This window comes from Athene cunicularia (assembly GCF_003259725.1).
Source record: "Athene cunicularia isolate RWA chromosome 22 unlocalized genomic scaffold, athCun1 chr22_part1, whole genome shotgun sequence".
NCBI lineage: Eukaryota > Metazoa > Chordata > Aves > Strigiformes > Strigidae > Athene > Athene cunicularia.
In genome coordinates this window covers 649217-661335 of record NW_020799128.1, presented here as the reverse complement: position 1 = coordinate 661335, position 12119 = coordinate 649217, and the positions used below count along the sequence as shown (strand labels likewise).

At 51.7% G+C, this 12119-nt stretch overlaps 1 protein-coding gene across 3 annotated transcripts in view; it reads left to right on the top strand.

The window, feature by feature from the left end:
• LOC113488112 (electrogenic sodium bicarbonate cotransporter 4-like) overlaps positions 1-12119 on the top strand; it is an 18024-nt gene that overhangs the window by 3692 nt on the left and 2213 nt on the right. For 2 of the 3 annotated variants that reach the window (XM_026863125.1, XM_026863126.1), the window contains 10 exons: positions 3341-3470; positions 5993-6153; positions 6370-6525; positions 8087-8182; positions 8557-8612; positions 10484-10641; positions 10738-10825; positions 11001-11155; positions 11532-11675; positions 11832-12006. In XM_026863125.1, coding sequence (XP_026718926.1) covers positions 3341-3470; positions 5993-6153; positions 6370-6525; positions 8087-8182; positions 8557-8612; positions 10484-10641; positions 10738-10825; positions 11001-11155; positions 11532-11675; positions 11832-12006 — 1319 coding nt within the window. Of the gene's footprint in view, positions 1-24; positions 94-3340; positions 3471-5992; positions 6154-6369; positions 6526-8086; positions 8183-8556; positions 8613-10483; positions 10642-10737; positions 10826-11000; positions 11156-11531; positions 11676-11831; positions 12007-12119 lie in introns of those variants that run through there. The other variant, XM_026863127.1, reaches the window with a different exon arrangement.

Below are 12119 nucleotides of genomic sequence, written 5' to 3'. Positions count from 1 at the left end.
TTGGTTTTTTTTTTTTTTTTTTTTTTTTGTACCGTGCGGTGAAGGTTTGGTTTAGCCAGGAAGAAATGGGGGAAAAAATGGAAACAACTCCAGGTAGGTTATTTCCATCGCTCTTCGGCGTCTGTGGTGGGGGGAGCTGGAAGGGAAGAAAGGCTTCTTTTTTTTTTTTTTTTTTCCAGCTTTGCTTTTCCCTTATAAAAGCAACTTGGGAGCCTGCGTGGGGTTGGGTTGAGCACTTACTCAGGGCACTGAGTTTCAAAGTTCACCCCCAAAAATATAACGGGAGGCGGGATGGGACTGTGTCAGCTTCCACTGCTCCCCAGCACAGGGATAATTGGAAGGAGAAGTTGATAATCGGAAGGAGAAAAATCTCCCAGACTTGGGGGGTTCTGGAGCAGGAACGGACATCTAATTCCATGGGATGTGCACCCCAGTATCCTCCTTTTTTTGAGGGGTGAGGGGACCCTTCTGAGCCGTGAAAGCCAGGGGAAAGGCTGTTGCGTATTCAGAAGGACCATGACAGCGGATAATTAATGTGCTTGAGCCTTAAATCAGGCTTAGTCCCGCTGCCCAGCCGGATTGCAAACCCCGGGTGGCACCACATTCCCCCGTCCCCCATTTTATCACCTTTTGTATTGTACCGAAAGCCAGAGCGGGATTTTTGGTTTGGAAAAGCATCGCTAGGCGAGGTTTTGCCGCTGGGTCAAAGTTGGGCTGGGAAGGGCTCTGTGCGCCTCAAATTAAAGGAGGTCTAAATCTGGTCTGTCCTGCCTGATCACTCACAGAAATGTAGGTTCTCATATATGTAAAATGATCATCTATTGTCTCCAGCGTTAATCCTGAACTAATTCTGCAGCTGTGGGCTCAATTTGGACCCACGGTAGCCAAAACCGCAGTGGAGGTTCGATGGGTGTAAAGCGGGAATTGCAGCTGCAAGTGTTTTCCCACCGTAAAAGCTGCTTCGGGGAGGTGCAGATCTGGGCACCCCTTGAACTGTGTCTTGCAAGAAATAGGGGCTGATTTTGGGGCGGCTTTGTGGGTTTTGACCAGTGTTGTTGCAGCGGTTTTACTCTTGCGTTCCCCAGAGGTGCCAAGCCCCGGGCGCTGCTGTAGAGTTATCTCCTCCCAGGAGAATAGCTGCTGCTTCCCGGGATTAATTCAGGTGCTGGATCGAATTTCCAGCAGGAAAAAAAAAAAAAAATTAAAAAACCACCAAGAGCTGGGTTGTGACCAGATGCCGGGCTGGTGCTTTTTCAGGCACGAAAGGGTCATCCAGGTGAATAAACCCCGTGAATTTTTGCCCCGGCGTTGTTGGTTTAGCAACCAGCTCTTTACTCGGGTCAGCGAGCGGTGGGGAGCGCAGGCGGCCGCCGGGAAGGACGTTACGTGTTCAGAGATGGGTTTACTCCTTAAACTGGGGGAGGAAGGGGTAAAAAAGCTAAAAAAAAAAAACCCCAAAACCCACCCAAAAAGCTCTTTATGTGCAAGCTTTCCTTTATCTTTTGTGGTTTCCAGGGGTTAAAGTGTGTCACAGCCCTGAGACCCCAAAATGAGTCGCTGGGGGGGACCCTCTGGCAGGTCGATGCAGGGGGGGACCCGTTCTTAAGCACCCAAGGGGGGGAATTGGGGCAGAATTGGGAGCAGCAACCCCCAAGCTGAGGATTTGCAAAGCTCTAACCCCTCTGCGCCCTCTCCTGCAAAATTGCAAATCCCCCTTTTTCTACAAACGCGTCCAGAGATCCCACCCAAGATGAATATTTCCAGCAAACTCCTTTTTTTTTTTTTTTTTTTTTTTTTTTTTTTTTTTCTGGCTCATTGCGTTTGCAGTGACTTTGGGGTTTGGGGGGAAATTAAAGTTTGGGCTGCAGAGCGAAGCAGGCGGTGTGAGGCTGGGGGAGGGTTGCTGGTATCTCCCTCATTTCATCCCCTCTTACAAGAACAGCACTTAGGCTTAAAGAGCCTGAAGGCCTCCAGGCATGTAGCCCAGCTCTAAAATTAACAGGAATATTAATAATCATAATAATGAAGCTTATGGAAGTGGAAGGAGGACTTGACAACAGGGCTCTCAGACCTGGTGGTGGGGCTTAAAGAGCTTAAGCGGTTAAGCAGGCTCAGCCTAGAGTGCAAGGGACATCCTATTCTTTCACGACGGCCACAACTTGGGTTTCATCTCCTTCGGGGGGGGGACAACAGGGGAATATTCCGGGTTTTTCCTCTGCTCGCACACAGCAGTTGAGTGACCTGCTTTCCTGGGGCGCCCTATTACCTGACTTTGTTATTATGAGGTTTGAGAACAGGAGGATTCTGCTAAACAAAGACATTTTCTGAGCTGGATTAACTCCTGCTGTATTAGGAGAAGGCAAAGACCCAAGATTTTATTAAAAAATACAGAATTTCCACAGAGCCTGGCGTTGGGCTGATTTTAGCCTCCTGTTTGAATAACGGGGAAACTGAGGAGTGGTCCCATCCGTGCCATGTCCAGGTTCCTCCCTGTGACCAAACTTATGAGGCTTTGCTAGAAAAGATGGAGAGGGTTAAAAGAAAATCCAGCCTGGCTCTTTTTTTGGGGGGGGAGGAGGAGGAGGAGGAGGAGGCAGGTCCGTCACCCTCCAGTGGCTGCGGGGAATTCGCCAAAGATGAAAAACCCTTTTCCCCTCGATCAGATTTGCAGGCAGGTGATGTGTCGCTGCTCCCCTTCCCAAAACACGCTGCAGGGAGCCGGAGGCAATAAGTGCCCTCCCCAGCCCGGCTGGTTATTTAATTCCATATAATACACCCGGACCACCAATTCCATATCCACCAAGAAGCTGGATTTTTCCTGCAGAAATGGCGAATTTTATGATTCTCCTCGGGGACCCAGTGGCGAGGACATGTGCAGCCCGGCACACGGGGCTGGAGACTGTAAGGATTTGGTAGCTGATGGCCGGTGGCTCTAACCTGGCAAAACCAGGCTCTGCGGCAGGGGGAATGTGGGGTACCCCATGGAAATGGGGCACAAAATGCTCCTGGAAGGGGAATTTGAGTGTGTTGTGTATAGGGGTGGGTTCCTCAATTCCCAGCCCAGACCTACATAGGTCCTACAGAGCCTCTGCTCATCCTTTCCACCGACATCCCATATCTCTGCACAGGGATTTTGGGGCAGGATTTGAGTTTTCCCACTCCTCAATGTCTCTCACCTTTAACATTTCCCGCAAAACCTCCTTTTTTTTTTTTTTACCCCAGGATCCCAAACAACCCTACAGATCCCTTTTTACCCCCTCCAGGGCTTTCCACACGGGAATGATTCAGGTTCATCTTGTCACCAGCTGATGATAAACCTCTTTCCCCCCCCCCCCGGCAGTGTCACCGGCTGCCGAACGCCTCCGTTACATCTTGGGGGAAGATGATGAGCCCCCCAACCCCACACTCTTCACGGAGATGGACACGCTGCAGCACGACGGTGAGGAGATGGAGTGGAAAGAGTCGGCCAGGTGAGGAAGGGGGAGATGCTTTGGGCTGAAAACATGTCAGGTAAAGATTCCCCCCCCCTTAAATATCCCTGGTTGGAAACGGGGTCAGAGAATGAGCATCACCTTTAGTCAGGTTAAAAAAAAGCCATGCCTAAATTAGGAAAATGCAGAAAACACGGCGCTTTGGGAGGCTTCGCACGGCAGCCGCAGCCTGCCAGGAAGGAGGAGACGGAAGGGAGGAAGATTTCTCATCTTCTTCCACATCTCCCCAGGCTGGATCGACTCCAGAGCCGGGGCTTTTCCCATTCCCAGTTGCAGCATGAGAGCAAAACCCAGCAGAAAGGACCGAGGGCGTGAAAATAACGGGGTAACATGCTGGGAATCTGTAGAATTAGAGCAGAGAGCTGGGAAATCGGGAAATGGGACATAAAGAACATTTTCCCAGGTCTTTCTTACCCCCCAGACTTTTGTTGGCCAGGCCAAGAGTTAAACTTCTCCTACCCCTCGAGCGATAATAAAACCCCACCCACTGCACCTTTAATAAAAGTATTAGAGGAGTTGCAAGCGGCACTTGCTTTATTGAATTAGGAGCTTATCCAAGGGAAAAATCTCAAATCCAAGTGGGATTTTCTCTTCCTCAGCCGTGTGAGGGCTAGGGGGGGCCGGAGGGGTTGGGGGGAGCTCTGGGCAGGGAGTCAGGGGTGCTGATGGTATTCCAAGCCCTTTCTTTTCAGTAGCACCTGTGGGATTTCCAAACCTGGGCGCAGAGTTTTACCCGAGGGGTGGGGAGAAAGCAGGATCAGGCCCTGGGGGTGCTCGTCCTACCTCTTGGGCTGGTTCTTTGCATCACCAAAAATTTGGGAAGTTCTTAAGCATCCTCCTGGTTGACAGCCCTGCTCAAAGTGCTGCAGGGCGGGGATGCTGTTGGTAAAATCCTGTTTGTTTTTTTTTTTTGCATAGGTCTGTATCTACTCATCCTTCCCCCCCCAAAAAAAACTCAGGAGGCAAAAAATCAGCGATTTCCTGGGGATTTTCACCAGGGAGGGCTTGAGATGGAGGTTTCCAAATTCCCCCTGGCAGGGTGGAGGTTTCTCAAGTCTCGGATTTCCGCTCTCTGGCAAGGAGCAGTTCAGCCTCTTTAGCCGCAGGAGAGCGGCTCCTCGGTGGGAGCAGCACCACCTGCGGCTAAATCCGCAAGAAATGGAAATAAGTGGAAATAAAGACGCCGGGCGCTGAAGGGAGACGGGGCTTTGTTGTGGCCTTGGCGAAAGCATCACAGGATGCCAGTCCCAGGGCAAAGGTGCTGCTGGAATCGTGCCTCGAGTCCCACACACACCGACCTGAGCTGCCACCCTGCGTGCACACTAATAACCCACTTTCGGCAGGAAAACGGGGCAAAAAAAAAGAAACAAAAAGCAACTTAATCGGCTTTGGGCGAGCACCGGCGGGACTTAGTGGGTGCTACGGCGGGAAGCTTGAATTTCTTCCCAATAAAAGCAGCGTTGTTTGAAGGGCTGGAGAAACAGTTCCTGCAAAGAAATCGGGGTGGAGAGCTTTGGAGTGATGGGCACTAGAGCCAAATCTTTTTTTTTTTTTTTTTTTTTTTTTTTTTTTTTTTGGATGTGCTGGGGTTTTGTCCATAGTACAGACCATCATGTCACTCCCAGATAATATTTTGGGGCTTTTTTGATAGGGACACCCAGGATTTTCTCTTTGCAGCAGAATTTTAATGCAGCCCCCTGCAGCTGATGCAATCCCGGGTCTCCCCACCCTTCCCCTGCAGCATTTAAACTATTTCCAAAAACCCCCATCTCCTCCTACATCCTTTCTGTCTGTGCCCTCAGTGGTGGCAGGAACCCAAATCCCGGTTGTACCAGTTAAAAGTTGTAAGGTTAAGCCTTGTGAAGTCTAATCCACCGAGCCTGCAAACCTCCTGTAAAGGAAAAGCAGCTTTCTTCCCCAAATCAGCATCTTGCCGAGAGCTGCCTGCCCTCCCCGGAGTCGTGAATCCTGTTCCCGGGGAGCTGGATCAGCCGCCATTCCCGAATTTGCTCTGAAGTCTTTGGTTTGTAAAATTAAGGGAAGGAGGTGGAAGGGCTGATTTCCAAGGGCTTGCAAACCCTCTCGTCTCCCACCGCGGGCGTGAAGCACTCCGGCTGAAGTCTGAGCATTGCTAAGGAATTAAAGAGCTGTTTGCAACGCCCCAGGTTTTTGCTCCGTGCAGGTGAAATCCTGTCCGAGGCAAGGTCAGCTCCATGGGAAAACCTCCCAGATCTCGCAGGAGCAATTTGTGGAGGGCGAAATCTGCAGGGTTGACTTCAGCGGTGGAGCCAGGAGGTTTGGCTCCGCTCTGCAACCACGCAAGCAGCACTTTGTCTAACGATGTTACTGGATTTCTCCATCCCCATCCTGAATAACGAGCACACACTTTGCAGGATGAATTATTTCAGGCCCACGAAGCCACCTGCAGAAGGGAAACGCCGCAGGAAAAACAATTCTGTTATTCTCTTCGCCCGTCCTCACAGCTGCTGCTCTCGTTTCAGGTGGATAAAGTTTGAAGAAAAGGTGGAGGAAGGCGGGGAGAGGTGGAGCAAGCCCCACGTGTCCACGTTGTCTTTGCACAGCCTGTTTGAGCTCCGGACGTGTCTACAGACGGGAACGGTGCTCCTGGACTTAGACGGCTACTCTTTGCCCCAGATTATAGGTAGGAGCTGGCAGGTATCAGGGGGTTTGGATGGCTTTTTTCCGCATGTCCTGAAGCGCTGGGAACTGATTTCAAGGCATTTACTTGCTACCCGCAAATAGAGACCAATAAGCAAAGACAGGAGTCGAGAGCCATCCACTTGGCTCAAGAAGTGTTGTTGTCCTGAGCTTTCTGGGAGGGTTTGCAGGGGGGTAACCCATCACTCGGTGCTTGCAGATGACGTCATCGAGAAGCAGATCGAGGACGGTCTGCTCAAGCCAGACCTGCGGGATAAGATAAGCTACGTGCTCCTCAGGAAGCACCGTCACCAAACCAAGAAGCCAATCCACCGGTCCTTGGCCGACATCGGCAAGTCCGTCTCCTCCAACACAAGTGAGTCCTTGGGGTCCAACCTGTGCCTGGTTGCATCCTCAAGTCTTTGGTGAGCAAGCCCAGTGGGAGGAAGGTCTCAGGAGAAGAAAAGGGGGAAAGTCAACTATCTGTGACACCCAACTCTTTACTTCATTGAGAAAGACCCCGAAAGCGCTGCCACTGGTGGCTTTAAGGGTGGGAGGGAGCCAGAAGCCAAGAAGATGTCTGCTGAGACAGACAACGGCGTTGTGTGAGGGACAACGGCGTTGTGTGAGGGACCACAGTGTTGTGTGAGGGACAACGGCGTTGTGTGAGGGACAACAGGGTTGTGTGAGGGACAACGGCGTTGGCAGTCACTTGGCCAAGGGACTTTCTGGCAGAGCAGCCTACAGACAAATCCAGTCTGCTCCGTGGTTGAACCTGCCTATTTTTGAGCCATTATAAAAGGGGATTTGTTTGTTTTCACGCTAGATTATTTACTTAGGTTTAAACAGAGGTCATTTGGTGGAGCCCGGGATTTGCCAGGCTTTGGCTGCTCCCTTGCGTAGACAGAAACAGCAACGCCCAGGCTCAAAGTGCACGTGGAAGAGGCCATCAATAAGCAATATTCCCGCCCCAGGGGCGTCCCCAGGTTTCAAAGCAACCATTATCCGCTAGATATTTGAGCTAACATTTGCCCAGAAGCTCTCCAGATGGAGCACAACTTGGAAATGTTGTGGTTGGTCTCTGTAGACAAGGAAATTATCTTTTGCATTTCTTGCTGAGATAATGACACTGCTTTGAGTTTGCAAACGGGGACACCAAGGAAAAGACGGTCATTGGCAGGAGCGGAGGGGTCCCTCCCATTTCTTGTGAAATAAATTGAAATAAATTGAAAGTAGGGCCAGGCCCAGCGGGAATTTCATCGTTATTTTGAGTGGGTTTAACACAAAAAATGAGGATGCTGTAGTTGCAGCTCAACAAAACCGGTCCAGATGGTTTTCCAAAAGGAAATTTGGGAGGTTGCCTGAGAAAATGCTGGGCTTAACACAGAAGATGCATGCGGGGAAAGGGAAGTCTTTATGGGAAGGTAATTCAGTTTAAACATCCGAGATGAAAAACGGGACTTGTCACCAGTTTAGGGAGGAGAAACATTCACGTGAAACTTGGCAGTGGCCAATGTAAATATTCTGAGGTGAGAAGTTCACGGCAAATTTCAAGTGTAGGTTTCTTTGGAGAATTAGGAGGTGAAAAAAAACCAAATAAAGTGTTGGGTCTTGCTAAGGAACAGAAACTGAACTTCCGAACCCATTTATAGCCTCGAGGAGAGCATTGGTGGGGTGGGGGGCGGTGCAGGCTCCTTGCACGGAGCCTCCGCAGCAGAAGGACTTGGGTTAAGGCAGTTTATTCTTTGCTAATGGGAAAATAACTCCGGGTGGGATAAAAGTGGAAACGGGAGCGGGAGGGAAGAGCAAATCGCTGTTGCGTCAGCGCTGGAAGGGTCGCGTCTGTAGCAGGCAGCGGGTTTTCAGCCCGGCCTCTTGCCTTCAGCATCGCCCAAAGCTTCCCCATGGCATCTCCTCTAACGGCTCCTCTCCCCCAGCCCGCAGCCCCGTCCGGAGCCCGGGCACCGGCACCGCCTTCCACCGCTCCACCGAGGACCTGCGGATGCGGCAGAGCGCCAGCTACGGCCGCCTGCGTAAGCCGGGGAGGGCTGGGGGGAGGCAGAAACGCTCCTAAAGGAAGCAGGGAAAAAAAAACCAAAACAAAAACACAAAACCCAAACAATTTCAAGTTGCAATATGAGAGTGGGCAGTTGCAATGACAAGGGGGTCCCACCACAGCCAGGAACGAGACGTGGTTTGCATAGCCACGGGGTGACCGATGTCAGAAAAACTCATATTCTTCTGTTTTCATCTTATTGCGCGTGGTTTGCAAGCCCAGCTGACACAAATCGTTTCATTTTCCTGGCGCTGAATTCCCCACTGCCACGTCTTCCCCTCTGCAGGTGGGGCCGAAATTCGGCCGCGCGTCACAGGGGTGGTTTTCTCACCTTTCTCTTATCTCCGCCAGGTCACGCGCAGAGTCGGAGCATGAACGACATCTCGGACACGCCGAGCACCGACCAGGTAATCACCCGTGAGCACATCGAGCAGCTCCAACGTGGCCTGCGGTTGTTGAGGTCTGTGTGGGCCTTGTGTGCCCTCGCTCGGCCGACGCCCACACAAATTCCTAATTAGGGAAATTAATACACATATTAACGTGTGTATTTTAAAATTAATTCATAACTCAGGGAGAGGCTGTCCCGGAAATAATACTTGTGCTTGCAGCTTGAACGCAGAGTTAGGGTTGTACAAGGATGCTGGTGTATCTTGAGATCCTTGGGGCGGAGAAAAAAAATTTCCTTAATACCTTTAGGAAAGGAAGAGCGCAGGGATCTTAAAAGAGCCTTTGCTTGGCTGGGTGAGGGCAGGTTGCAGGGAATAAATCCCCGTCTTGGCTCTGCAAACGTGAATGCAGCGCTCATGGTAATGTCTGTCAATACAGAGGTGGGTTCCGTTTCCCCCTCTGTTTGCAGCGTGATGAATGTGGGTTTCTTAATACCAAGCTCAGCTGAGAGTCTGTCGGGCGCTTCTCCGCGCTGGCTCGCTGGGAAGGAGGTCGGGCTGCTCGGGTGGTTCGTGGGCAGATCTCTGCTTGACGATGCGATGGATCGGCGGGGGGTTTGTGCTCTACTTCGGCTGGGTGTCCCATCCCCATCCCAATATCCAGGCTCTTCACCTGGGAGCTGTTGATGCGTTATGTGGGCTTTAGTTTTCTTTGATCGCGATTTCCGCGTCAACCTGATGGAAAATCAATCTCGACACGTGTTCGTAGGGGACAGTATGGGATACCCGGGCGGCGTTTCCCCAGGGATGTCCTTGCTGGGCTCACATGGGGCGATGCAGTTTAGGGGGAAGAGAGGGATGGAAATTCACGTGTTGCCGGGAGTCACAGGACAGGGATGCCACGATAGCAGGGAGGCAGAAGATTTTTTTTCCAGGGCACGTTCCAAAATTAGAACTTGCAATAAAGGAAGCCAACTGCCCACTAACGAACCCCAAATATCAGCCTCCAGCAGTGGGGTTCGGAGGGTTAATCCCAAAATATGCAAAGCATTTAGCTTTAATCACCCTATTAGGCCCACTACAAAGGGACTTTTTAAGTGTTACACGAAGCTTAGTGGTCACTGTTAACTCCTGCTCTTGCTTATTCCAAGCTGCATTGGAGGAGTTGCTTTATTATTATGATTTTTTTTTTTTCCATTTGGGTTTAAAAGATTAGAAAGGGGAGAGCTTGCTGCCCGGCTCACATGCCTCCCCTCATGCTGGCATATAGATTATAATAACACCCTGCCTGGGTTGGTATTGAACCCTTTTAAACTAATAATGAAAGAGCTGCAGGGGAGAAGAGACCAGGGGAATAAATCCATGAACAAGGCTTCCCGCTTCCATTATTTGTTCCTGTTCCGAGGATGTGACTGGGGAGGAATAAGTGACAAAAACATCCCCCGTGCCCGGCGCCAAGCAGTGTTTCTGCATTATGGAGGGTAGTCTTGCAAAAATGCATGCGGGCTTGCTCCGGGATCTGTATTTTTTTGGCTCGGATTTTCTGCGGGGGCATTGAAGAGGATTTTCCTCGCGTAGACCCTGGTGCTGCAAAGCGCCCTTCGCAAACCGCCCCGTCGCACGTTGCGTTAGGGAGCCCCGAGCATGCGATTTCAAGTTAATCTCGGGCTTAGCGATGGTTTTGAATAATGAAGAAATTCAGCCTTATGAAGTCTGACTGGTTTATTCTTGGATATGGCTCTCGAATCCCCACCTCCGGGAGTCCTGGGACCATTAGAGATCAAGAGGTTTGAGCCTGCAGCTTCAGCTTTTGAGTTCAGGGTGTGGAAAACAGGGGGGGGAAAGCCAAATTCTGGCAGTTGCTCCCTTCTCCACCCTCGTCTTTCCAACAGTTGAAGAACAAGTTCATCAAGAAGATCCCCAAGGACGCAGAGGCCTCCAATGTGCTGGTGGGAGAAGTGGAGTTCCTGGAGAAGCCCTTCGTGGCTTTCGTGCGGCTCCTCCAGGCAACGATGCTGGGAGGGGTGACAGAAGTGCCCGTCCCCACCAGGTGAGCGCAGTTCCTTCAGGTCCAAAGCGCCAAGTGGTCTCACAGCTTGGATGCCAGTGGTTCAAGGTTGCCAACACAGCACCTTTCTCTTCCCAGGTTCCTCTTTATTCTCCTTGGTCCCGTGGGAAAAGCCAAATCCTACAACGAGATCGGCAGAGCCATTGCGACTCTCATGGTGGATGACGTGAGTAGATGCAACGCCCAGCCCTCACCGGGAACCCCCTTGCTCAGAGCCAAGAAGGAAAAGCAATTTTCATCCTATTGCCCAACGAATGAGCTTAAAAATCCCATAATGACGTGGGACGTGTGCCTGCTGGACGCCACCGCCAGGCTGACGCCTCTCCTCTCTCAACCTCCAGCTCTTCAGCGACGTTGCCTACAAAGCCCGGAATAGAGAAGACCTGATTGCTGGCATAGATGAGTTCCTGGATGAAGTCATCGTCCTGCCGCCTGGCGAGTGGGACCCCAACATTAGGATCGAGCCACCCAAAAAAGTGCCCTCGGCTGAGAAAAGGTGGGTGGGAGACATGGGGAAGGTGCCAGCCCTTTGGCCATCCACACCTCTCCTGGTTTGGAGAAGCTGGAGGAGGACAACAGTTGTTTCCCTTCATCCCTAGGAAGAATCTCTGCAAATATTCCAGAAATGCTGCTTTTTCAGCAGGTTTTTTTTTTTTTCCCCCAGATCAGCTCAGAACCGTTTCCACTCTGCAAAATCTGCATTACCCCCCTTGGGTTGAGCAAAGCCAGCTCTCGGTCTTTCCAAATTCACCCCAAAACCCAAGCTCTAGTGCAGGCAGGAAGCTACACCGTGGCCTTGGTGACGGTCCCTGCAGCAGGACCAGCGCGGTGGGGCAGGTGCCGTGGCCGATGGTGGTGGCTCTCTCCCACAGGAAATCCATTTTCTCGCTGAACGAAGTGGGGCAGATGAACGGCATGGCCGGCGGGGCGGGCGCCGGGGGCGGTGGAGGAGGCAGCGACGATGGGGACATGCCCGAAACTCATGACATCGGGGAAGAGCTTGCGTGGACCGGCAGGTGAGCAGCACCCCAGCACCCATCAACATCTGCCGGCTCACCCCGTGGTCTCCTGGGGCGCGGAGGGGTGAAATCCTTTCGGGCCCTGGCTTTTGTGCAGCACCGTATCTCTTGGTGGAAGGAACGTGCATCGGGTCCTTGGTGGTGTCTCCCCAGGTTTTGTGGTGGCCTCTATTTGGATGTCAAGAGAAAGCTGCCCTGGTTCCTGAGCGACTTCTATGAAGGTTTCCATATCCAGTCCATCTCTGCCATCTTGTTCATCTACCTGGGCTGCATCACCAACGCCATCACGTTCGGGGGCTTGCTTGGGGACGCTACAGACAACTACCAGGTCGAGTCCAAGGAGGCAGGGCTCACGTCAGCTTGGGAACGGCAAGCAGGGATGGGGTGGGGTAGGATGGGATGGGGTGGGATGGGAGGGGATGGGATGGGAGAGGATGGGGT